Here is a 25,333-nt window from a genome sequence, read left to right as displayed (position 1 = left end):
TCATTATTAACAACCACTGCAATTTGCATGATATTATTATTATTATTATTAATCACTTTCTCCACGATTGCCTCAAGGTGATGTACATTATAAGCAGCAAAATACAGCAAAAAACACAAAAACCAGCAGATTCATTTAAAACAAAACAAAAATTTAAAACACAAAGTCAACTAAGCCACTATGTAAAAGAATGAAAGTTTACTATCCCCCTTCTATTTTCCTTGCTCTCTCTCTCCACCTCTTTTCTCCCCCAAACTTATACTGTCTATAACATTAGTGTCTCACATCAAACGTAACTGATCTGTAGAAAGGATCCAAGAATTGAAAGCAGAAATGCTGTATGTAATTTTGTAACCTAAGAAAATCTTTAATAAAAACAATTAAAAAAACTAAGCCAATTTGCCTAAGGAATTTCTTAAAAGGTTGGCAAGACAGTGTAGAAGCCATGCTTATCCTTTCTCAGGTTGGTTTTTCTATAGCAGGGGTGGAGAACCTAGTGTCTTCCAGATGTTGTTGAAATACAACTCCCTTTATCCACATAACGTATATCTAAAATTGCTTTACAATTATAACCTTTCTAATACAAGGTTGCTTTTAGCATTATAAGTCTTAGTTTTTAAATGTTGTACAAACCATCTAGTGAATCTAGCACACTTGATGTGTACTTACTATTTTTCTGTTAGTCTCATCTTACTGCTACATTACAAGGAACATTCTGCATGTTATTGGATTAGTTGGATTTTGTAGGGCCACACTTACTCTACAGGGAGCTGGCTTCAGGCACCAGACCCATTGACAGAACAACTTTGCGTTACAATGATTTCTTCAAATGTGACATGAAGGCTGGCAACATCAACCCCGCCATATGGGAATCTCTTGCAGATGACTACAGTGCCTGGAGACAGTCAGGTTGTGCTTCCATAGCAGTGACCAGAGGAGGACTGCTGGGAGAAGCGCAGAGAGTAGAAACATCAAAGTGCATCAGCAGTAGCACCACTGGACTCCTTCATCTGCCCCAGCTGCAATAAAAGACGTATCTCCCATGTTGGTCTCTACAGCCACAGCAGGCGCTGTAACCTTCCAAAAGTTTGACTTTAACCCCAAAGGTGCCCTCCTCCATTGTATCCTGAGACAGACAGATGCCAACAACTATCCAACAGCACTAAGTTGTGCAAAAGTCACACAAACAGGAATTGCATGAGTGGTTTTTAAAGTGTAAGTAGCAACTACAGCCCACCTCCCCAATCTAGATTGACGTTGTGGGAGGGAGGGAGAGGGGCTTGAATGCTTTATGGTTCCAATCCAAATTGGGGAGCCTGCATCTGCTATTTGTACTGGAATCAAGCTTCCAAGTTTAACTTACAACTTTCCTTATCAGTGAAAATAACAGAGATGTGGGTCCTATCCTGGAGCAGTAAAGCCCCTCCGTCCTCCACCAAGGTGCCAGTTGGGTCGCTCATTGGGTTGCTCATTGACACTAAATTTACTGCTGTTTACACTTGCAAAATATTTTATGCCACTGCTGATTTTATATATGGTGTTGCATTTAACTTTGCCCTTCAGAATTAGTCATATCCACAAGGGAAACATATGAGAGTGGCATTCCTCTTTATGATTAAGCCCACAGTAACCACACACAACCAACTTTATTTTTTGTACAGTTTGCCACCTGTTCCCCATCAGAATCACCCCCCCCCAAGGAGGTCAAAGAAAGAGCTGGTGGTCATACCTAGAAGACTCTCAAAGCCTAGAGGATTAATTTCCTTTCTCATGTGACATCATAGCAAGCAAGGTTATTTCAGGAGATGGTAAGTGCTGTTTTGAGTAATTGACATGGATCTGAGTTCCTTCAGTTGGGGGTTTTGATGGGCCCAAGGGAAAATAAATTCAGAACTTTAAAGCTATTTAGGAGCATTTTACACAACAAGCTGCCATGTCCTAGGAGGATAGTTTTACAGCCCAAAAGGCACTAGCAATTAACAACCAAAGCTGCAGAAGAGATGCAGTCCATTAGCACAGAGAGAAGCTGGATTAGCGTGCACTGCTTACTGCAAAGATTTAATACAGATAACATTGCAGTACTTGAATGAAGTTGAATGCTGCCACTGCATGATAGGTTAGCTAAAACAAAACAAAAACTTCTGCCAAATGTTCATCTCATCAAGGATTTTATAATGACAGCAGCCCAGTAAATGGTTTTAAAACACTATTATAGTCTTGAGTGCACTTTATAAAGGTCTGATGTTGTACGATGCTAGAGCTTCCACTATAAATTGATTATAGCAATTCGATTTTTCTAGGACCGTGTTGCTCATACAAAACAAGTGATTTATCTTCTTGAAAACAGCAGAAGTTCACAGTCGGAATTACAGCGAAGAGCAAGCAGAAAAGAATTCTTGCACTCACATGGATGGCACTGCAAATGCAAGCTGCTGCAGAATTTCATACTGCTTCCCTTTCCTCCATAGTACACTGAGGTGAGTCCCTTTCTTGATACCATCTACCTTGATGGTTACTTGATGGTGCTGGGGTGCTTTTTTTGGGAAGACATCTCATTGGATTTCATTTCATATCAGGGTAAATTGACCTATAATCATGCTTAAAATGGGAAGACTCAGATAATATGTAATAAGCAATATAGCTATGTAATAACTGTAAAAAAATCTATAGAACATTGGCTGACATTTTAATTTCTTGTCACCAATGGCAACTTTTTACCTGCAAGGAGCCCAATATCAGAATAGATTTAATTTAGGTGCTGCTGTCAGTGTTCTTCTAGAGCAACAAAAGGGACAAAACTTGAAACAGTGCAGAGTCCCAGTCAGTTTACTGGGGTTACTCCCAAGTAAGCATGTGTGGGATTGCAGCCTCAGCCAATATGTTTGTATATATCTCAAACATTCATTTCCTATTTGATTCTTGCTTTATACATTATTAGTAAACCTCACAGTGATGAAAGCACTGCCTTTAGTGCAGACTTCATTTCAAACAGGTTCTGGCTAAGGTAAAATGACCATATTTATTCATCAGTATGTCAAAAGGACTTTGTAAACTCTGGGGGGGATAGCTTACTCACCTTACTTTTACATTTTACATGTCAAGCAATTGATTCAAGCAATTATCAGCTTTTTAATGAATTTTATGACTACATCATGAAATACAAAGTCTTGGCTGCTAAACTTCCTTTAAATATGTAGAATAGAACTGTTTTCCTATTGCCAGATAATATCAAACCAAACTCTAATTTTTTTCAAACAAAAGGAAAGAAATCTTAGTTTATGGAGTATAGTTTCTATTTTTCCATTTATCACTTGCTTTTTAAAGCTTCTAAAATTAAGTTTGTATCTAAATACACTAATAAGGATTTCACTTGTGCACTTTAATAGGACACTATTGCACTGACTGGGGCTTACTTACGAGTAAATGTGGTTAGGCTCAAGCAGTTATGCAGCAACTACTTCCATCCAGCAAGCATTGAGTAAACCCAACAGTTTTAAGAATGAGACTATTTCCAGTTATCCCAAGAGAGGCATATTCCACCAAAGAGGAACTACATTTATGGCAAAACAGTATTTACAGGAGGAGACTAGCTTTGTAATTCAAGAACAAAATGTAAAAATACCCCTCAACTGGAATTCCGGAAGCTAGCAGCAAAACAAAGCAAAATTTCCACACTGCTGAATCAAGCAGGAGAGAAAAAGCAGTACGTAGTTATAAAGGAGAAAGGTGCTTTAAATTATGATTTCTTTCAGATTGCTACTATAGTTCTTTTTTTAAAAAATATATACATAAAAGTATACAAGCTGGTAGAACTTTGCAGGGTCTCTTACCATCTGACAAGTCAATTAGTCCAAGGTAGTGCAAAAGTTTCAGAGAGGAGCAAATCACCACCACAATTCCTAAAGTCTGGAGCCCTTCAGACTCGCCTTTGCTCCACATCCTTTAAGATAACACACAGATAGTAGCCTCCGGCGTGCTAGCAAAACAGCAGGCAGGGATTGAAAGCAGGGGGAAATTCAGCTGTTTGAAGCTTTTCTTCCTGCTGCTGGGTAAGTGCATGGCTCATTTTCTCTCTTTCGTTCTCTCCGTCTCTCCTTGTGCGTGAGTGTGATTCTCACTCTTTTCCTTTTCCTGTGTTTCCTGTTCCTCCGCCTTTCCCCACCCCACTCTCTCGCAGTCCTGCTCTTTTCTAAATTTTAACAGTAATGTATGATTTAGTTTCTCCACCTCCCCCCCCATCCTTCTCTCTCTTGAGGGCAATTGTCTCTACAGTTTATCCCCCTCATTTACAACTTAACACCATGTTGCTAACCTCAGCAGCAGCAGCTGTGGGTCACTTATCTTGCACTTGAGATCGTTTGATCAACTCCAGCCAAATGATGCTTCTTCTGATTGCTTTTGTTGGTTTGTACAATAAGGGGGGGGGTAGATACTGAAGGAAATGATAAAGGATCTTAATTTCGCTCTTTCCCCACATTATGATCTTTGTTTTCTAATCATCAAGGCTTCCTCCAAGAATTGCTCAGCATGTCCAATCTGTAAGTGGGACTACAGGTCCTCTATCCTAATCTATTCAAAAGGAAACACTATATTTACTTTTTGTGGTTAGCCATTGTCTTCTGTATAAGACACCTGAGAATGGGCTAGCAGCTCTACAGTAAAAGACTGATTTAGATTATGCGTATCCATGAAATTTCAAGGCCAGGAAGAGCCAAAGTTTCATATACAGTGGTACCTCAGGTTACAAACTCTTCAGGTTACAAATGCTTTGGGTTACAAACTCCGCTATCCCGGAAGTAGTTGCTCTGGGTTGTGAGCTTTGCCCCAGGATGAGAATGGAAATCGCGCAGCGGCAGCGGAAGGCCCCATTAGCAAACGTGCACCTCAGGTTAAGAACAGTTTCAGGTTAAGAACGGACCTCCAGAACGAATTAAGTTCATAACCTGAGGTACCACTGTAGCCACCATTGCATACAGTGATAGCATCTTGTACTTAAGATGTGAGACCCAGATTCAAATGTTCAGTCACTAAACCTAGGTTCAAACTAGATGCAACACACACTCCTGTTTCTCTTTCTCCTGACTTCTTAGAAGTGGCCTTAAGGGGCTAGCAGTTTGAGAGGAAGAAAGTTTGGTTTTCACTAGCTGTTTTTCTGCTCAAAACTGTAGCCAAGCTGCATTTCTCCTGATATAGGGGAAATCTGGTTATTGCTTTCTCGCTCTGCCCCCCACCCCAGCATGCCTAGATATGAAAGTATCTAGAGGTGCATAAGCAGGTGGAGGGAAATGGGTTAAGCAGGTGATCTTCCATCTCACTGCTTTACTTAAACTTGTAGTGTCCTCTAGGGATGCTTCAGGTTTTTGTTTTTTTAATGCAACCATTTGTCAGATGTACTTTGGTCCTTAGGTCCATTTCATATTTTACCAGGCAGACAGTCTTTTCTTAACTTTAATTTTTAAAAGATGCTCCCTGAATATCATATGGAAGAGACTAGTAATTTCTGAAGGGAATATGTACAGTGGTACCTCGAGTTACAAATGCCTCAGGTTACAAACGCTTCAGGTTACAAACTTCACTAACCTGGAAGAGTTACCTCGAGTTGAGAACTTTGCCGCAGGATGAGAACGGAAATCGTATGCCAGCAGCGCAGCGGCAGGAAGAGGCCCCATTAGCGAAAGCACGCCTCTAGTTAAGAACAGTTTCAGGTTAAGAATGGACCTCCGGAACGAATTAAGTTCGTAACTAGAGGTACCACTGTACTTCTGTAAACATATAGGACACACTATAGAGCCACAACTGGTGTTTACATTCTGCCCCCACCCCGCTTTTAGGGGCATGCTCACTTTAACCAGCCTTCACCAACCTGGTTCCCTCCAGATGTCTTGGACTAGAACTACCATCAGCCCTGGCTAGCATGACCAATAGTCAGGGATTATGGAAGCTGTCCAAAACTTCTGGAAGGTATGAGGTTGGAGAAGGCTGCTTTACTCAAACTATGTCCACGTGCAGAAAACTAGTAACTACTTCACAGTGTTACTGCAGTGATAAATGAGGTATGAATTACAAAGGACCTTGTACACTGAAAAAAAGTACTGTGAAGAGAAAAATATTTCTAAGATGATATAGAGACACTATTTCACACAACTAAGCTCTCATGTAATGTGGCTTTCCCTATTTGCCATCATTCCCGAACTCTGGCAATGCTGACTAGGGCTGATGGGTATTAGAATGAAAAATAGCTGGAGGGCATCAGGTCTCTTTACACATGTAAGAGATGGCCATGTGGAATTCTGAAATCACATGCGTCAGTAATATATATATATATAAATAAATAATTTATATATATATAAAAAAATAAAATTGCATAAGCTCTTTATTGAATATATACACAACTTTTTCCTATTGTATTATTATTTTTATTATTTATTAAATTTGGCAGTTCACAGCACTTGGCACACTTTTTGGATTCCAACTCCCAAAACATCAGCCAGCACAGGCAATGACAGGAGACACAGTCCAACAACACCTGGAGGACACAGGTTTCTATCCTTGAACATGAGGGTGGTAATGGGATTTTTTATTTCTGAGTAACCTTTCTCCTGCTTTCACAGTATTGCTGTTGTCTGTTGAATCCCCAAATTTCACATGGGAGGGTTCAGTGCTTCTTTTTGGGGGGGGGGGATTTGAGTGTATGCAATACTGGCACTCTCCCCCCCCCATGTGGCACTTACTGTAACAACTTCATGGTGAGTACTGGCACCTTTTTTCTATAAAAAAAGCACTGGGAGGATTCATATTCTATGAATACAAATATAGAAGATAGCTGTGTAACAAAATTCATATTGCATAGCAGGGTGGGGGTTTCACTGCCACTGAGTATCATTCTGAAACAACCTTTTGGGCTTCCTTAAAAAAAGTGGTGGCACTTATCCCAGACGGAGGCAACAAGATTGCTAGAACACCAAGTGCCACCTAATGCAGTAACATACTCAAGCCACAATGAACCTGCTTGCTCAAGAGCAGTCCTAAAGCAGATCCATTGATTTCAATAAGATTCTTGAGTATGTTGGCTTCCAACTTCAGCCACTCAGATGCCTCACATAAGAAATAATAGGCACAGTCATTTTCATTGCATTGGCATAAAAATATATCTGGCACTGTGTAGCATACAGATTTTTAAAAGCGCAGTTCCTTCCAGATAGAGGAAGGGAGTAAGAAATGAATCAGATTTGTCAGCTGTGTGGTAGATTTTGCATTCTGTTTTCTACCATTATTACTCCCATCTAGTAACTTGTATACAGTTGTAAAGACAGGCCCTTTCCCCAGCATATGTCTGGAGACAGACATGAGTTTTTTAGAACCTGGAAGGTGGCATGGTATTGCTTGTAATAGCCCACTAGAATTAGAAGGATCTGTCAATTTCGTTTCTTTCAGGTTTTTGGTTTTCCAATCTTAAATTCAGTTCTTCACATTTCTGCAGCAATTTGTGTATTTATTTTAAAAAGGTTCCTACAAAAATTCGTCAGCATTTTAGTGAGAATTTATTCTAATGAACACATTTTTATCTGCAGTTTTGAATGTACACATTTTCGTAAGAAATTCTTCTATTTCTGTATGTTATTTTCCCCAATATGTTCACTTTTATACAGAGTTTCCCTTAACATATACATTTTTGTAAACACGGTTTGGCTGGGGAACTGCACTGCAATATTCAGATAAAGTGTGGATTTCAAAGGATGGCTATGTTCCGGTTGTATTGTTTCAGAAAGTGTGAATTTGGTAGATTAGGCTTTAAATGTGAACTGACTTGAATTTCTTTCCCATCCCTAACAGCCACTCAATTTTTCTTAACCAGTACTGAAGGGAAGGTGTTGTGCCTTCTAGATGTTGTTGGACTCTGACCCCCAGTATCCCTGCTGGTGGGGGCTGATGGGAGCTGGAGTCCAATAACCCACAGGGGCACACATTTATTTCCTCTGCACTACTGTCTCTGGTTAAAAAGGTTTCTGCAACGTTTCAAAAACCTGACCAGTGACTGTCATGGGACAAAAGAAATTAGCAGGTTCACCATGGAAGCAACGCAGACCATCTTCCAATTTCTTAAAATGTGTCTGCCCGCAGTTTCTATGGGGGATCAAGCTCTATTTTTTGAAAAAGGAATAAAATGGCTCTGCTGGTTTTCTAATAGGATTATTTAGGTTCCCTCTGAGGAGTTACAGAAATGAGTAATTTATTTGATACTCCAACTTCAGTAATCAAATCCTCTGTGGCTGCTGCCCGTGTTTCCTCCAGCAGTGTTGGTTCACGTTTGCAAGCGTCACTCTAGTTATCCAGTGCTCTGATTTGATCGCTCTTGGTAGGAGCAATCAGTATGGATGGACTTCCTGCACTGGTTGATGTTCTTAAGCTTTCAACTACCAAAAATATATTTCTTTATGTATACTCATCTATACTCAAAGTTACATATTATTAAATTTTATTTCTGTTTTGACATCAGTTAATAAGCTGTCTAAACAAACAAACAAAGAAACAAATGGTGGTAATTTGCATGTTAATGCAGATTCTAGTGTGCATTGTTTCACATTCACTTGAAAACACAGAGATATGCTAATTTTATATAGCACATCTGTTCCCATATATAAATGAAAATAAATATTTGCAAATCTACTTAAACACACACACTATATTAATATCTGAACGTTTTTGAATGGGAAGGAAAAAAGCATCTTAACTAGGATTGTCGGGCTGGCTTTCTAGTTTCCACCGGCTTCCTCAAGCTCTTAACAACTTGAGTCATATATTCACTACACTGCTCAGAAAGACATATTGTGCTGTTGAACAGGAAACAATACAGTGGCGTAGCGTGGGGGGTACAGGGGGGGCCGGCCGCACCGGGCGCAACATCTGGGGGTTAGGGTTAGGGGGCGCAAATCCACGGGTTAGCGGGCGCAAATTACTTGCCTTGCCCCGGGTGCTGACAACCCACGCTACGCCACTGAAACAATATGCCCAGTAGTGATGTTAATCTACAATATATATTTTTAAAAGGAGATGCTTAACTTTTCATATCTGCCCCAGTCTATTTGCAGAGATCTAGCACTGGGAGCCTGGGTTGAAATAATAAAGAGTTAAATTCTCATCTTTAGGAATAAGTGTGGAGAAGGAGTTTCAGCCTGAGTCCCAGCAGTTATCTTCAAAAATGAGACAAGAGAACTGCTTAATGTTCAGAAGGAGAAAAATATGTTTGCCAGTTCTACACATATCCACCTCATAGATAAAGTTTTGAAGTCTTCAGATGAATGGAAAACAGTGTACACTAGGATCGTTATGACTATTTGAATGAAAAAGTTGAGACCTTCCATTAACTAAAGGGAAGTGTTGTTCCCAGTGACATTCTATCCCAGGAACATGGAAAGAGCAGCTGAGTCCAATGAAGCTTTTATTGTTGCTGTTCAGAAAAGAAAAAGAGGCAATGCAAAAAATGTTGCCACCCCCCCCCCATTAATCCAGTCATCGGGGGCATTTGCACCCCACACCAAGAAATTAACAAAATTCCTTATAATTTTACAAATACTTCAGGCAAGCACTAATTGTTTCATCAGACTTTAGCTTACTTCTTGGCTATATGTTCAGACATGATGCTTAGCCAGTGCTTTTTCCCCTAGAATGAAGTTGTTACAGCAAGTGCCACACTTTTTAACTACAAAAAAAGAGGTGCCGGTACTGCGTACCTTTGAGTGCCACCTTTAAAAAAAGCACTGTGCTTAACTATGATTAAGACAAACAAAGCAGTCATGTGCATGTCTACTCAGAAGTAAGCTCTACTGCCTTCAACAGGACTTACTCTCGGGTGTGTATGGGATTGTACCCCATTCTAGAATGTTGTGTTCAGCCAGTATGGCATATGCTGCACCTTAAGCTCCCTGAAGTCTCATCATACTCCCTTAACTTCCTCTTGTTGGATTCAGTGCTTATTGAAATGGAATACAGTGGATGCTCGGGTTGCAAACGTGATCCATGCGGGATGCACGTTCGCAACCCGCAGCGTTCGCAACCCACAGTGGGTTGCAATTCGGCGCTTCTGCGCATGCGCGACCGCCAAAACCCGGAAGTAACCCGTTCCTGTACTTCTGGGTTTCAGCGGTCCGTAACCCAAAATAATGCAACCTGAAGCGTCTGTAATCCGAGGTATGACTGTACCTTTGTCTGGATCAGGCCCAATATTTTCACATCCTCAGTGATTCAGAATGAAATGCAGCCGTATGAGCTGCCAGTCAAGAATTATTCATAAATACTATGCAGTGACTATTTTTGAATAACTACCAACCTCTTCATAGGGAAAAGCAGAGTTTCACCGCATAAATTATTCATTCTGAATAACACTGTTTTCTATTCAGCTTCCCGGTCTTGGGGCCATCATCTCTTTCCTTCTTGTTCTCCTAGACATGAATTTTATGTATGTATCTGTTCAGAAAAGTTACCAAAAATGGGATGGGAGGAAATTTGATGGGATCCCACAATGGTTTTCTCTGAAGAGTTCTTTACTTCACAGGCATCTCCAATAGATTGGTCTGATAATAAAAGGTAAAAGGTATCCCCTGTTGTTGTGTCATCCTTTCCCCCCTTCGTCCTAGGATGTCCAAGTGTTGTTGGATTACAGCATCCACCATCCCTGACCATTGGTTATGCTGCCTTGGACTGATGGGAGTGAGGACTCCAACAACATTTGAAGGCTACAAGTTTCTCATTTCTGCCTTAATCCTTAGATTTTACATATACTCTCTTGCTTACTCAGTTTTCCAATCCCAGCAAAATATTAACCTGTGTCAGAACAGATCCCATTTGTTGCCTGAGAGATATGTAGTTGTCATTATCTGATAATTTGAACACAATACTGGAGTAAATATAGCTCTAACTCAAGAATGTCCTGATGTGCACAAACATAACCTTCTGCCATATAAGTAAGTGGTTTCTAATGTGGACAAGTATACATCTAACCATGTGTTTTATTGTCTCCTGTCCCTATTAGCTTATTAATCGGGACATTAATCTAACAAAGGATGCTTGACTGGTGGGTCCAGAATGTGGTTAATATTCCACTGTGTGTGGCAGTGCTGTGGCCACTCCTAAAGAAACTGGCTCTTGGCCCCATGGCCGGAAATAACTACTGACCAGTCACATATACATCCTTTGGGCTGAAGGTGGTGGAAAGAGTAGTGATGTGACAGCTCAAACATTATTGGGTAGCACATATTATTTATATCTAGCACAATCTGGGTTCAGGCCTGGCCATGGGATTGAGTTGGCCTTGGCCACCCTGATATATGCCCTTTACAGGGAGTGAGACCTAGCTCCTGCTTCTTGATCTGTCTGCAGTTTTCAATACCATTGAGGATGGAATCCTCCTGTACCAGCTCTATGGAATTGTGCTACAGTGGTTCCAGTCCCAGCTATAGAACCAAATGTAGAGAGTAGCTTTGTGAGAGTGCTTTTTGGCCAGTTACACTATGGGGTACTACAGGGCACTGTTTTATTCCCAATAATTTTCCCAATAGTTTTAATCCCACCTACATGAAGCCACTGGAGTGGTTATTACGGGTTGGGGGGGCAGGTGCCATTAGTACACTGATAACAGTCAGCACAGTTTCTACATAACAACTGAATCAGGAGGATCTGTGTGGGCCCTGGACTGGTGCTTAGACAGTGGTGGGGTGAATGAAGGAAAATAAGCTGAGCCTGAAGCCTGGCAAAACAGACTCATTATGGGTGAGTGGTTTTAAAGCCTGATAAATTTGTCTATCGCCTACCCTGTTCCCTTGAAGGATCAGGTTTCCAGTTTGTGTGTGTGTGTTTCTGGATCCAGTTTTGTCACTACATATTGTGAAAGCACCAGTGGCTAGAAGTGCCTTTTAGCAGCTGTTCCTGGTAAAACAGCTTTGTCTATTCCTGGACCAGGAGACAGTAGTTCATTGGGGGGCCCAGTCCTCACTACGAGGGGGCTGCTATAGAAGGGGGAGCTTCTAAGCAATACACAGATCCACAACAGCTATCCAGGGGTACTGGCAACATACAGGTCTCCCATCCACAGACATTTGTCATAATGATGGGCATTTCACAATAGTAACATTTTCCAACCAAAATCACTTTGTGCACCATCTTCAGGTGAGACATTATTCTCAAAAAGGCTTTGAGGCTCTTACTGATATTTCTTCCCCTCCATATCACTTCTCCCTGCTGATCTAAATTGTAGCTATACAAAACTTTAAGTTTTAATGGTTAAACCCTGCTGTTTGAAGAACACTCAAGTGCAAGAAATAAAGTAAATACAAACATTTCTTGCAAAGTTTGAGGAGACTAAAAAATGAGTAACTCCACTTTAATTGGTTTTAACACCAGCAAAAGAGGGGGAAGGGGAGCTTCTAAGCAATACTCCAGTGCAGGTACTTCTAATTATATACTAAAGTTTTAAGCTCCCAGATGAATTGTCAGAATGTATTTAAGTTTTAACATGTTTTTAAAAATGCCAGCTCTTCAGTTCATTATGGTAGTTGGTACACACTCAAAGAAAGCAGTAATTTAGACTAGCATGTATACCTATGAAAGCATCTTACAGACAATACTGGCAAGATAGAGAAATAGTCTGACCTGGTGTCACACAGTTTTGCGTGTTTCCAATGTTAGGAATCCTAGAAAAATTCTGTGGATAAAGGGTGTAAACTCCATTTACATATAGGCTCAACAGATGAATAGTTTTGCTTGCACTCAGTGAGGGCTACCATTCCCTCAAGAATGCTCTTTAGAATGCCATTGTATCATGATATAGCATCTTTCTAAGGCACTCTAGGGAATTTAAAATGGTGACTTGCTCATCCCTGAAAATGACTGGCACCAGGGCTGCCAGCCTGAATAAAATATCGCTGGGGGAGGGGAACGGCTCAGATAAGCCCCACCCCACTTAATTAATCACATGATGCAATGCATGCACACTATTTGAATGACAATGTTCATCAACTTTTGGGCGGCCCAGCCCCCTCGCATATTTTGGGGGGGGCAAAGCACCCTTGTCTCCTATGACTGGCACTCTATAAACAGGGCTGTTGCTGCTGCTTTTCTAAGGTGGAGCATTTGCACTCAGCCCAACATTTCGATGTAGACTTTTTTCTGGGACTGCTAACATTAGACACAGAGAAAGTCGCCTTATACCACATCAGACTAATTGTGAACTAGCCCAGTATTGTTCACTCTGTCTGGCAGACGCTAAGGTCTTGGGCAGATGCTGTTGAAATCATTCATTATCTGTTCTGGATATGCCAGAGATTGCACCTGGAGCCTTCTGCATGCAAATAATGCACTCTTCCATTGAGCTACGGTTCCCTTCCCCATGAATGCCAAGATTCATCAAATTCTGGACATCCATTGTAACCAGGATTGGACAAATCTGTCAATTTTAGTTTCTTCTTAGTTTCTCATTTTTTAAGTCTTAAATTCTCCACAATTCTGCATCTGTTTGTGATTTAAAATAAAATGCTCTCAGGAAAATTCATCAGCACTTGGATGCAATTTTGTTTGAATTCACACAGTCCCCTAATAGAATGCATTTTTGTATGTTCTTTTCATTAATATATACACTTTTAAGTATACGTTCTTCTAATTTATGCCGTTTTTGAGTCACTGGTTATTTGGAGAACAGCATTGTAAAATCTGGAAAGGTAAGCATTTTGAATTATAGCTGTGTTTCAGTTTGCATCTGTTTCAGAAATTGCACAACCAGAGAGCTTTGCATTAAATTGTGAACTGAACTGAATTCCCTCCCTCCCCCCCCCCATTCCTAAGTGTAACAAAGCATTGCCCTATGGACTTGTTTCACTGGTAGATGGGTCTTATGTGAAAGATACCTATATACAAACTACAACTACTATTTATGAGCAGCAACGGTTAAATTATTAGCAATAGCTGAGAGCTAACTCAGAAGCAGAGCTCTTTATTCATGTAACGTTTGCACAAAGCCTCAAGTGAGAATTCTGTTTGCAGCTATTCTGCTTCCTTGTGGTCTCATGCTCCCTTGCACTGAATATGGAGGATGCTGTCTTTGAAAAAGTTGTTGTTTGTTAGTTTACTCCATAGCCATCCGTACTGCTTCTTTCAAACAGCATTAAACCGTGACTGGATTTTCCACAAATGATTTAAGACCTGACTATTACTACTTGCCTTTTCATCAGTGGCTCCAGCAGTAGACCGCTGTTTATCATGCATTCCAAATGCCACCAGTACAAAAGGAACAGCTTTGGCGTCTTTCTCTGTTGCTTTATGTATATGCTGACAGAGTTGTAAAGTGTAACTGGTATAATGCACAATAGCAATTATAAGCAATAAGTGATATTCAAGGGGAAAATACTCAAAACTGGTACTAATAGTGAGAATTCTTTCTTGCTGGACTAATATAACCACTTTCACTATCATCTTCTTCATCAACCACAACGAAAGCAGTATTGAATTATAGTGCTGTTTTTGGAGACATGTACAAAACCTGACTTTCAAGCTCGATGAAAGGCAAGCAGCAGTGAGGACAGACAAGCATCACTTAAAAGCATATGCCACAATTCATGTGCTACAATTGAAAAGGGATTCATCTCGTGCTAGAAGTGACATGCTGCAAGCCTCGGGTTTAGATCTGAGTGTATGGCCGTTCATATACCCAGGCCATTTAGGACAATGGTAGACATTTCTCCCCCATGTCGAGGGCTAATTTCCCACAGGGGTAAACTTCCAGGAACTGCATGCCAGCAGTGGGCAGAGCCAGGCCTGAAAATGAAGGGAACCAGAGACAAATGTCTTCTAGGTCAACTAACTTGGAATAAAGACTGCCCTGCCTCACTTTCACTATGGCTACCTCAGACTGGAACTCCTAGTACAGTGGTACCTTGTGTTAAATTTAATTCGTTCTGGAGGTCCGTTCTTAAGCTGAAACTGTTCTTAACCTGAGGTACCACTTTAGCTAATGGGGCCTCCCGCTGCTGCTGCACCGCCACCGCGGGATTTCTGTTCTCATCCTAAAGCAAAGTTCTTAATCTGAGAGGAGTCTGTAACCTGAAGCATCTGTAATCTGAAGTGTCTGTAACCCGAGGTACCACTGTACAGACACTTACATATATTTATCACAACAAATCAATATAGCTACTACTCAGGAAAGCAAGAGGAAGCAATTCCTTTTTTACTTTAGTGTGATACACAGCCAAACAAAGCCAATAAAAATAAGGGAATGAACAAGAAGGAAGGAATTATGATAGGAGGTAAGAATCAGGTGGCTTTACGGGGGGACACATAAAATAAGATTGCAGGTTCTGCAGCTGTGGATTAGGGCTTTCAATGCTTACCATCAGTACTTCGAAACCAGTCAAGAAATGAATTAGTTAATTTTTTTATACCACTTAGTATAATAAAAAAATCTCCAAGCAACTAATGACAAAGGAACAGAATGGGGATTATATCTTCCCCAGGCAGCATACCAGTTATCACTACATTTTGAATCGTTTCCAGACCCTTTTTGAAAGCAGCCCCATGTAGAGTACATTACAATAATCTAATCTGGATGCTACAGAAACATGTCTGACCACAGGCCAGTTTTCTCCAGGAAAGGAGTCAGCTGGTACACCAGCTGAACTTGATGAAAATTGCTCCTGGCTACTGATACCATCTGGGCACTCAAGTAGTGACAGATCCAGGAGCACTACTGTGAATTGCACTTGCAAGGAGAAATGCAGCCCCATGCAAAATAGGCTGTGTACTTAACAAAAGAAATCCCAGCCAATAGACTTGTCTTGTCTTGATTAAGCTCCACTTTGTTCAACCACATCATGTCCATCACTGAATTCACGCACTGATTCATTATTCAATACTACTAAATAGATCATTTTTGTAGAATTATCTTTCCCTTTTACATTACTGTTTCCAAAAGTTTGTGGATTTGGAATATTCTGTAAGCACAGATTTTTCCACTGAGTTTTCCATGGCAATACCAACAGCATTTTGTTGATTTGCAACATAGCAACGTGCAGGAATCATTTAAATGATCCCATACAAAACACTTCATCTTCTATTTGTCAGCACTTGAATTTCATTAGCCATCAAGCTGCCAATTTATCAAATGTTGCTAGCTCCCTTTGGATCTTCTTCATTCAATGTAGCCTTGGCATTCGGAAAGAAAATTATGCCATATGCACAGTTTGTGGATAAAACGCATCTCATGGGCAGCAAGTGTATCACTGTAAAATATAATATAAATATGCTTGTAGAAATTGTACAAGAGCTCATTTTGCTAGAATATTTCTTTCAGGCAACCTCTCCCAAAATGGTGCCCCCAGATGTTTTAGAACAACAATTTCCATGATCACTGGCCATTGACCATGCTGACCAGGACTGGTGGGAGTTATGACAAATATCTGGAGGCACCAGGCTGGGGAAGGATGATAGCTGGAAAATATCCAATATTTGTGACAAAATGTCAGCTCTGCTAATGCAGCAAAGATATACATTATAGAAATAAACAACTTAAAGGTTAGTCTGAAGCATTAACAGGTAGCACAAATCACTATGTGTGCTTCAAAGTTTGCAGCAGCCTTTGCTCTCCAGGTATTTTGGACCACAACTCTTAAGAGTGGGCCAAAAGACCTGGAGGGCATCAGGCTGGGGAAGGCAGTTCTACAGAACAGGGTTCTAGCCCAACAAAAACCTCTCTAATGCTATGTTAATTCCAAAATTATCTGTACCTTAGACAACACAATATAAGTCTTGAGGGTACATGGATGTAGGCCTCATGAATGCAATGCAGAATAACCTGCATTGAGCTTCATGAAAGGAAGAAAGGAGAACATGCAATTTGGGGAAGAAATAACTTCTAAAAAAGAAATTCTGGTGCAAATGAATAGCAGACAAAACGTGTGCACAAAACTTTGGATCCCAGCTGAAATCCGTCTCCCTGAGTGATTCTGAAAGACCAGGCTTGTATCCAATGCTAGTCCTACTGAGAGTAGTCCCGTTGGGTATGATTCAACTAAATACTACTCAGAGCAGACATACTGAAATTAATGAACCTAAGTAAGTTATGACCATTAACGTCAATGGGTCTCCTCTCAGTAGGATTAGCACTGAATACAACCCACTGAAGCTAACACACATGGCCAACTTAGGCACATTATTTTCAATGGGTTTACTGTAAGTAGAACTTAGTTGGATACAACCCACTGCATTTGCACTCACTCTTTTCCCACATTAAATGAACATGGGGCAGGAGAAGTGGGATCACAGGCCCTGACAAACACACCTCACCAAGGAGGGCATTCCACAAACGGCCACCCTGTACAGTAGGTTACATTTCAGCCATGAAAAACAACAATCAAGAGTTTTCTTTTCACACAAATATCTCCGTGTTCCCTCCAGGCAAGCAAGAGGCATTATCACAGTTCAAGAACACATTCCAGTCTGGCAAAAACACTCAAGGAAAGCATGGAGCAGGGTTGCCAAGGGGTGTTGCCTCAGAAAGGGAGAATATCAAGGGCCAGACAGAGCCCCAGAGCCTGAGGTTCTCCACTCCAACTACAATGTGTGGCATTTACATACAATGCACATGCCTGTCAATCCACCACAGGGGTACACATGCACACAAGTGTATTTCAGAAACAGAAATCTTTACATAAGAACTCTGCAGTCAAGAAAGTAGGGAGCGCAATAAAGTATGAAGGTGGCAAGCTGAATTTGCCAGCAAAAATAAGTAATTTCATTGACTGTTCAGTGAAAAGGTAAAAATAATTTGTCTACAAAATCCTGTTTACTGTAATAGTAAATATTTCAGTAGACAACTCTTCCCCATTGGCCATGAAATGATAAACGCATCATATGTAGTTAAGATAATGATTTAAACTGGCAGACATTCCTCATCCTTGATCAGAATGTACTGCATAGCTCCATATGTAAAGGGAGTTTCAATATTACGATCTGCAAAACCAATAACAAAGAAGAGATTTGTGAAATCCCCTGGCACAATTCCTTATTGGCATCCAAACGTCAGTACTGCTGATTACTACCTCTAATCCATCTTTGCACTGTGTTTTAGATTTTCTAACTTGAAATGCTATACTTCTCATATTTACAATGCCTCAGACGCTTTTGCACATTCTCATTGCATCATTGAATGGCATCATGAGTTCCTTACTGTTACTAAATAACATGTGTATGCTACTTTAATAGTACAAAACACATGATGCAGTGTGATGATAGATTACATAAGGGGCATGAGAACTATTCTGTTGAGACAGTAGTAACGGTTTGCCTGGTAACTGTGGAATTTGACAGTAGGCCTATAGACTGCAATTTGCAGAAGCAATGAGTAAAGAAAAATGGTGTGTGGAAAAGCAATAGAATTTGCTGGTTCAGAAAAAGGATTCTAATTTAGCATTAGAATGAAAGCATTAAGCATTTGAATAATTTCAAAGTTATCAATTGCTGAGATATTCACCTCTCTCTCTCTCTGATACACACACACACACAAACTCATACACAATGTGTACAGTATTTTCAATATCCGATTATCGTTGCAATTTGAATGCCAGAGTACCTGGGAAATCATATTTCAAAGTCATTAACTTATCTTTATTCTGTAATAGGAAAAAGGAGAGGAAAAAGAAAATCACCAATGCTTTCTAGCCACCAAGAGTACACACAGCCTCCCAAGCACTTTGAAATATTTCCCTCTAAGAGCTAAAATGAGGGGAAAGGATTTCTTAACAGTCCTCACACATATACACATATTCAAAAGTTGAAAACAACCTCCAAACGTGACAGTCCTTTTCATTTCTATTCTGGTTACTTTACTTCTAGAACTCAGATAAGGGTAACATCCCACCCAATCATCAGGTTGTCCTACACCATTCATATACTCATACTCATGTGGTGAAGCAGGAGCAGGACTGTGCTGGTGGTCCCACTCCTGAGGCCCCATCTTGGGCTAGCCCTGCCCCCAACATTCACACACTGAGCACAAACATCTGCAAAGAAACACCTATGGGTGAACTCCAGGTAGGGGCTCCTTGCACTCAGGACAGAGTTGCCCAGACTTGCAGTGCTTATGCATGAGAAGCAGCTCACAGGTAGGAGCTCCTTTGCAGGTGTTTGCAAATTGAGACTAGCCAGGTCAGAGCCCTATGCATCAATAATGAGTGAACAGGACTCTAGAAGACACATTATCTGACCACCAAAATTATAATGACCACCAAAATTAGCTACCAACAAAAAAGCAAAATGAGGCACACCTGCAGGCTGCCCCTTGCAGTTTTTGAAGTCCCACATGTCACGCTTCTGTCTGGCAAGACATTACAAAGAAAACACTCCTAAGCATGTTCTCTCAGAATTAAATATGTTTAGGACTGCACCCAAAGAGGTGTTGGGTTTGAAATTCTTTATTTTCCTCTTCTAGCAATTTTCAAACACATGAGTAAAATAATCTCTGAAAACTACTTTAGATAAAGGCCCAAAAAGTTTACATATGCCCTAAGTGACTCATCATATTCAACACAATATGGATTGATCCATCTTTAAATCTATGGGAGTTATTTTTTCATGTCGCTTTACTGGCCGAGGGACCCGGCATACAGCTTCCGAGTCATGTGGCCAGCATGACTAAGCCGCTTCTGGCGAATCAGAGCAGCGCACGGAAACGCCGTTTACCTTTCTGCCGGACCGGTCCCTATTTATCTACTTGCACTTTGACGTGCTTTCGAACTGCCAGGTTGGCAGGAGCAGAGACCAAGCAACGGGAGCCCACCCCGTCATGGGGATTCGAACCGCCAACCTTCTGATCGGAAGTCCTAGGCTCTGTGGTTTAACCCACAGCACCACCTGCGTCCCTTCTCAAGTTACTCATGCCCATTTATTTAATGGGTCTACTCTGAGTAGGACTAACATTTGATATAGCCCACTATGACAATTTAACATTTCTTAAGTCAAACACTGGTGAGCATATAACATTTATTTTTCCTCTCTGTTGTCAATGATTCAGTCGATTTCTTGTAACACCAGGTGATTTAAGCAATGACTAAAATTATATTTAAAGCTGCCAGGAGGTCTAGGGAAATGTCATCTATTTAAAGAAAGAGCCATGTTAAGAAATATTTTGCTTTTACTTGGTTGATCAAAGAGCAGCCATTAATTGAAATGGTACATTCTTTCTAGAAATGAAGGCAATGTTATTATCACCCAAATAAAAGTTTCACTGCTAGGAAGACATCACAGAGCTGGCCTTAGGGAGTATGTTTTGATGCACAAGAAGGATAGTTGAGTGGGTGATGTTGGTATAATTGCGAGTGCTACAAGGCAACGACAAAGAAAAATAAAATGTAGAAATCCCAGTTCTGGTGCTGCCCACACAAACCCAGAGGTATCAGAAATGTTTATTTATTTCATATAAAATACTCCACAGACCTACTGAAAAGTTCTTCCTGAGGACAACCCTTATCCTTTAGAATCTCACATTCACATTGAGGAACTTATTTATTAGTCATTAATAAATGCTGCGTTTGACACAATCCACTGCTCTGCATCTCCCTGCACCAGTCAGGATTGCTCTCTCACTGGAGTCAACAGGGTTTTGCTAGAAAAAGTCATTTCACAATTGTAGACTTTGTGCCACACGCCTGGTGCCTTTTTTGACCTTGAACTGGCAAAAATGTGTTCCCAATTTAAGGCTTCATATTCTGAAAAGGAAAAAAAACTAGGAGCAGCAGCAACATAGAACTATCTAGTTTTTTATGGTTTATCAATATCTTACTGGATATTGTGCTCTAGTAGCAAGTCGAGTCTTTTAATAAGTACCTTATATTCACTGAACCTATCTGCAGTAAAACCCCAGGTTTCAATTATTGTGAGAAAGCACCAGTGAATCCCAACCAGTCTTTTGACCCCCAAAAATAGTTTACTAAAGAGCATTTTGGAAAAGAATGTTGGAAAAGTATGTGGATTACAGTCCTATTTAGCTGCAAATACTTATTTCAAGTAACAAGGAACAGATAGGAAAATCTATCCTTTTTTGCACATGGACAAACTGAGAAAGAGTCTACAAAGAGCTGATCTAAAGTAAAAGAGAATTACATAATACTTTGTATGAAATTCACTACAAAAAAATAAGGTGACAACCACTTTTGTTTTTGTTTTTTAACTTACATCCATGGCTCTCCAAACAGCTTTCTGGGAGATTACATGTGTAAAATCACAAAGGTCTAACTCACTTTGTGGACCCACGCATAGTGACTACCACATCAGGGAGTGAAAGCCTAGAAAAGGAAAGATGTAAAAACTGGACAATACAACATTCTGGGATTAAAAATTGGCCAAAACATTATCAATTACAGATGTAGGTAGGCTTCAGCTCAGGCACTAGGTATATACCCATTCTCAGCCTCCAGATGGAGGGCTGATGCTAGAGCAGGATGCTAGAGCTACTTCTATAGCTCTGTTTTGATAATATAAATATTTTAAGTTTTTTTTTTATTAATCCAGCATATTTCCTTTTAACTGTTGAATGATTCTGTGTACATTGCGGCAGCCTTTGCCTATGTGCAATAAAACTGACTGACTGACAGTGACAGCATCCCAAAATGCAACTGCAGCTGGTGTGCACAACTGAACTCCGCATGGATTTGCTTTTAGGATGCTGCTACAACTGGTCCTAATTGAGCTATTACAGCAGTCTGCTAAAAGTCAATCTCAGCTCTGTTACTATTGCTAGCTTGAAGATCTGAAGGCTGGAGAAATTGGAAGGTGGTTTCTCCCTACTACTGCCACCCCAGCTTTTCAGGCAAAGTTCCGCTGCAGCTCTGAGGTAGTCTGCTACTGAATGTACCACTGACACCTGAAGAGGCAAACTCCCACACACTTCTTTCTGGGCTAAGCACCAAAGAAAAGATGAATGGCCTGCCATCTCGCCATTCAGTTGGCAGTACACGGTTTCCTACTTTCAACACAAAGTGGTGTCTGGGGGGGGGGACTGAGTGGCTTTGTGCCAACAGGTGCTACATGGTGAGCTGGTCACAATAGTAAGACATTGCTTATCTCAAAGCCTATCTTAATTTCAAGTAATACTTTCACTTTGGCTAATACAGTGGTACCTCGGGTTACATACGCTTCAGGTTACATACGCTTCAGGTTACAGACTCCGCTAACCCAGAAATAGTACCTCGGGTTAAGAACTTTGCTTCAGGATGAGAACAGAAATTGTGCTCCGGCGGCGCGGCGGCAGCGGGAGGCCCCATGAGCTAAAGTGGTGCTTCAGGTTAAGAACAGTTTCAGGTTAAGAACGGACCTCCGGAATGAATAAGTACTTAACCTGAGGTACTACTGTACTACAAACTAAGCCTGTCTGGAGGTCTAGCCGTAGAGAATGTGTTTGGAGTAGGAAGGAACAAAACATCCAGCGGCTCCATTCCACCTGTCATCCAAATTTGATTGGCATTTCACTAGTATATTCACACATGGCAGTATCCAATGCTGCTGTTATGCAAGCAGAACAGACTTCCATTTGCACAACAGGACTTTTCTTACCTCTCCTCCCTTCTTGCAGGCCCCCACCCGCCCTCTAAGTATGCTCCAGAGGCTTGAGGTACACCCCCAGAGCAGATTTTGCCAATGCAATGGGGTCTGAAGGGGGGAGGCAAGGAAGTGTTATTAATTATAGGCATTTGAAGAGTACACATCAGCCATGTTCCCAGGATAGTTTACATGAAAAGATACAACAAAGCAATTAAAATATAAATATAAACAAGCAGAATAAACTAAAGAGGCTGAAAAATAAACTTAAGACCATTCCGCAGCAGCCAAGTATTTGCCATATTCTTGTTGAACACAAAACTGCTTCTTTCAATCCCGATACAACATGATAGACTTTCCCACTGCAGAGTTTCTTGAACAATCTAAAATTAAATCTATAATTTGCTTGCAGTTATTGTGTTAGTGGAAACCTTTCACAATCAGTCCTCCTATCCCCTATGCTTCAGCTGGATAGAAAGAAGCCCCCCCCCCCATTTTAAGTCTAATTCTTGATCTGAAATTTAGATGAGCCCAGGTTTTGTGTCTGCTGTCTGAACGCATTAAGAATAATCATTTAATTCTCCATGTATTATTGGTCCTAAGCTTCAGGATATGGTAAACAGCAGATAAATCATTTGCAGTCCTTGCCATTTTTCCCTGTGCATATTTGCAAACTAAACCTTTGCCTGATATAAATTGCTAAGTATGTGTGAAATATGCTAATTCAGTAACTTCTCTCTTTTCCAGTTTCTACACTGACTAAGAAACATGGCCTTCTACATACTGTAAATTATGGAAATCAATCTACAACTGCTGCAATGCAACACTAGTCTGACATCCAGGCAGCACTTTGCCAGCCTCTGGGCTGTATGTTTATGGCTTGAAGCGGGTGCTATGCAGGCATGATAATGGCTACAGAAGCAATCAAGGAGAACCTTGAAAATACATAGGAAGTGATGGAATAATCTATGACTATAACACCTGCATTTATACGAGGTTCTCTTCAGTAGCATCAATCAGCTGCCCTAGCAGAAAATCCTTACTATTATCACCATCAGCTGCTTGGTTTTCCAAGTGACAACAACAACATCCGCCTAGACTTCTTTGTCTTAAACAACAACTACTGAATCAGCAGGTGGAACTCTATACAACTTGGGAGGTAAACATTAGCTCTATTCATGTGATACCGGATTGCAAGGAGAATGGGATCACACCTGCCTCCCACCCCACCCCAAAGTTCATGTGTCATCAGAAGCTCTGAACAGAACCAACATGTGTGCAAGTCTGGAGGACCTGCATTTTGTCCTTCAACCTTCCATATCTTCAACAGAACAGGTTTCTGTTAAAGCCATAGGAGCAGTGACTGATAAATGACATGGCAATCCTATGGGCTGTCTTTCATTAAATGCCTTTGAGAAAGCCCAGGCGGTTAAACTAACATATCGGAAGCATGTTTGCTACACTGCATAAACTCACCTGCTCTGATCTGAGATCCTGAAATTGTAGCATTTTATGAGGGTCCAAAGTGATACCTATCCAACACATCCCATCTAACCGCATGCTCATGCTTTTGAATGCATAGTTTTCCTCCCTTCCTAGTTCTTTATTTTATCACTTTTTGCTTTATGCCTGCTTGCAAATTAATCACTTAGACATCCAGATTAGCCTCTGCTTATTAAGCAATGCAAACATTCAATAGAGGCATTCAAAACAGACACTACAATTAAGATTTTGCCCAAGCCAAAAGATTATTTCTTAAGAAGTTATGCTGACACAAAGCTCTATTGAACTGAAAAATAAAATACAAAGAATGCTGGCTTTTTCTTATGCTAAAGCAGGGGCACACCTCCTTTCCGCAATACAATAGAATATAGTTTATATCCTAACTAGGTTTCTGAGGGTGGGATTGTACTTTAAGCAGAGTTCGTGCCAGTGAAAGTGAGATGACTGACATACACTTTCTGTCTCTTCCCACAAGGCAGCCTTGTGCCTCCCTGAAAAAAAATGCACTGGTAGGGCCCTCTAGAGGAACATGAAGGGCAGCACTCAGCACTGCAGTGGGAAGGGGGATATCTGTGAACATTGTTCCCCTCTATTGTTTGGGATCCTCCACTGGATCTTGGTACATCTTTGAATGGAAGAAGCCTTTCAGTTCATAGATACCTAGTTAGGATTCAAGCCTATGTTTTCAGCAAAACAGTATGATAGAAAATAGCAAAAAGTCAAGAAAAGGAGAAGTCAAATAATGAACTAATAGAAAAGACAAGTGGAACCCCTACAATAAATTGCAGATGATCTGATATATTACAAGTACACACTTCCACACACAAATGAAAAGAACTGAACATAATGTCCCCATGTAGCGTTATCTTTCACCTTCAGTGTATTGTACAGTCTTCAGTGGACTGCAACAGGCTGTTAAAGATAAATAGACTTTTATAAAACTGTACGAATGGCTTTATTGAGTAGCTAACATGGCCATTGTGATAAACAGCAGCATGCATGGGCTTTGCACACCACACTTACACCCTTTGTTAATTAAAACTGCAGAATAAAAAAGGAATCAAACAAGGTGATCCTATGCACAATCAATAAAATTTGGGTTTACATTGCTTCCTCTTTGCAGCTTAGAAACAGGTCTTGTAATATATTTTTGTTTGTCTTTTAGAAAAATGCTAATCAAAATGCCAATAGGTTTATCAATAGTCAGCTGAATTTTTGTTAACAAAGCTTCACCGTGAACTTCATATAATTCACAAAC

General features: G+C 40.5%; 1 protein-coding gene and 1 long non-coding RNA gene across 17 annotated transcripts in view; one reads left to right on the top strand and one right to left on the bottom strand.

Moving 5' to 3' along the window:
• Positions 1-25,333, bottom strand: part of KCNIP1 (potassium voltage-gated channel interacting protein 1) — a 546,638-nt gene that overhangs the window by 61,741 nt on the left and 459,564 nt on the right. Inside the window, exon 1 of one of the 16 annotated variants that reach the window (XM_053376522.1) lies at positions 3,831-4,161. The exons of the other annotated variants lie outside the window; for them this stretch is intronic. Coding sequence (XP_053232497.1) covers positions 3,831-3,939 — 109 coding nt within the window. The 5' untranslated portion in view covers positions 3,940-4,161. Of the gene's footprint in view, positions 1-3,830; positions 4,162-25,333 lie in introns of those variants that run through there. 16 annotated transcript variants of the gene reach the window in all.
• On the top strand, positions 1,465-24,068 carry LOC128407760 (uncharacterized). The gene is made up of 3 exons (XR_008328887.1): positions 1,465-1,808; positions 2,301-2,477; positions 23,320-24,068. It is a non-coding gene; the product is annotated as an uncharacterized LOC128407760 (long non-coding RNA).

Source organism: Podarcis raffonei, chromosome 2, assembly GCF_027172205.1.
Source record: "Podarcis raffonei isolate rPodRaf1 chromosome 2, rPodRaf1.pri, whole genome shotgun sequence".
Classification (NCBI taxonomy): Eukaryota; Metazoa; Chordata; class Lepidosauria; order Squamata; family Lacertidae; genus Podarcis; species Podarcis raffonei.
This window is presented reverse-complemented; position numbering and strand designations above follow the sequence as displayed.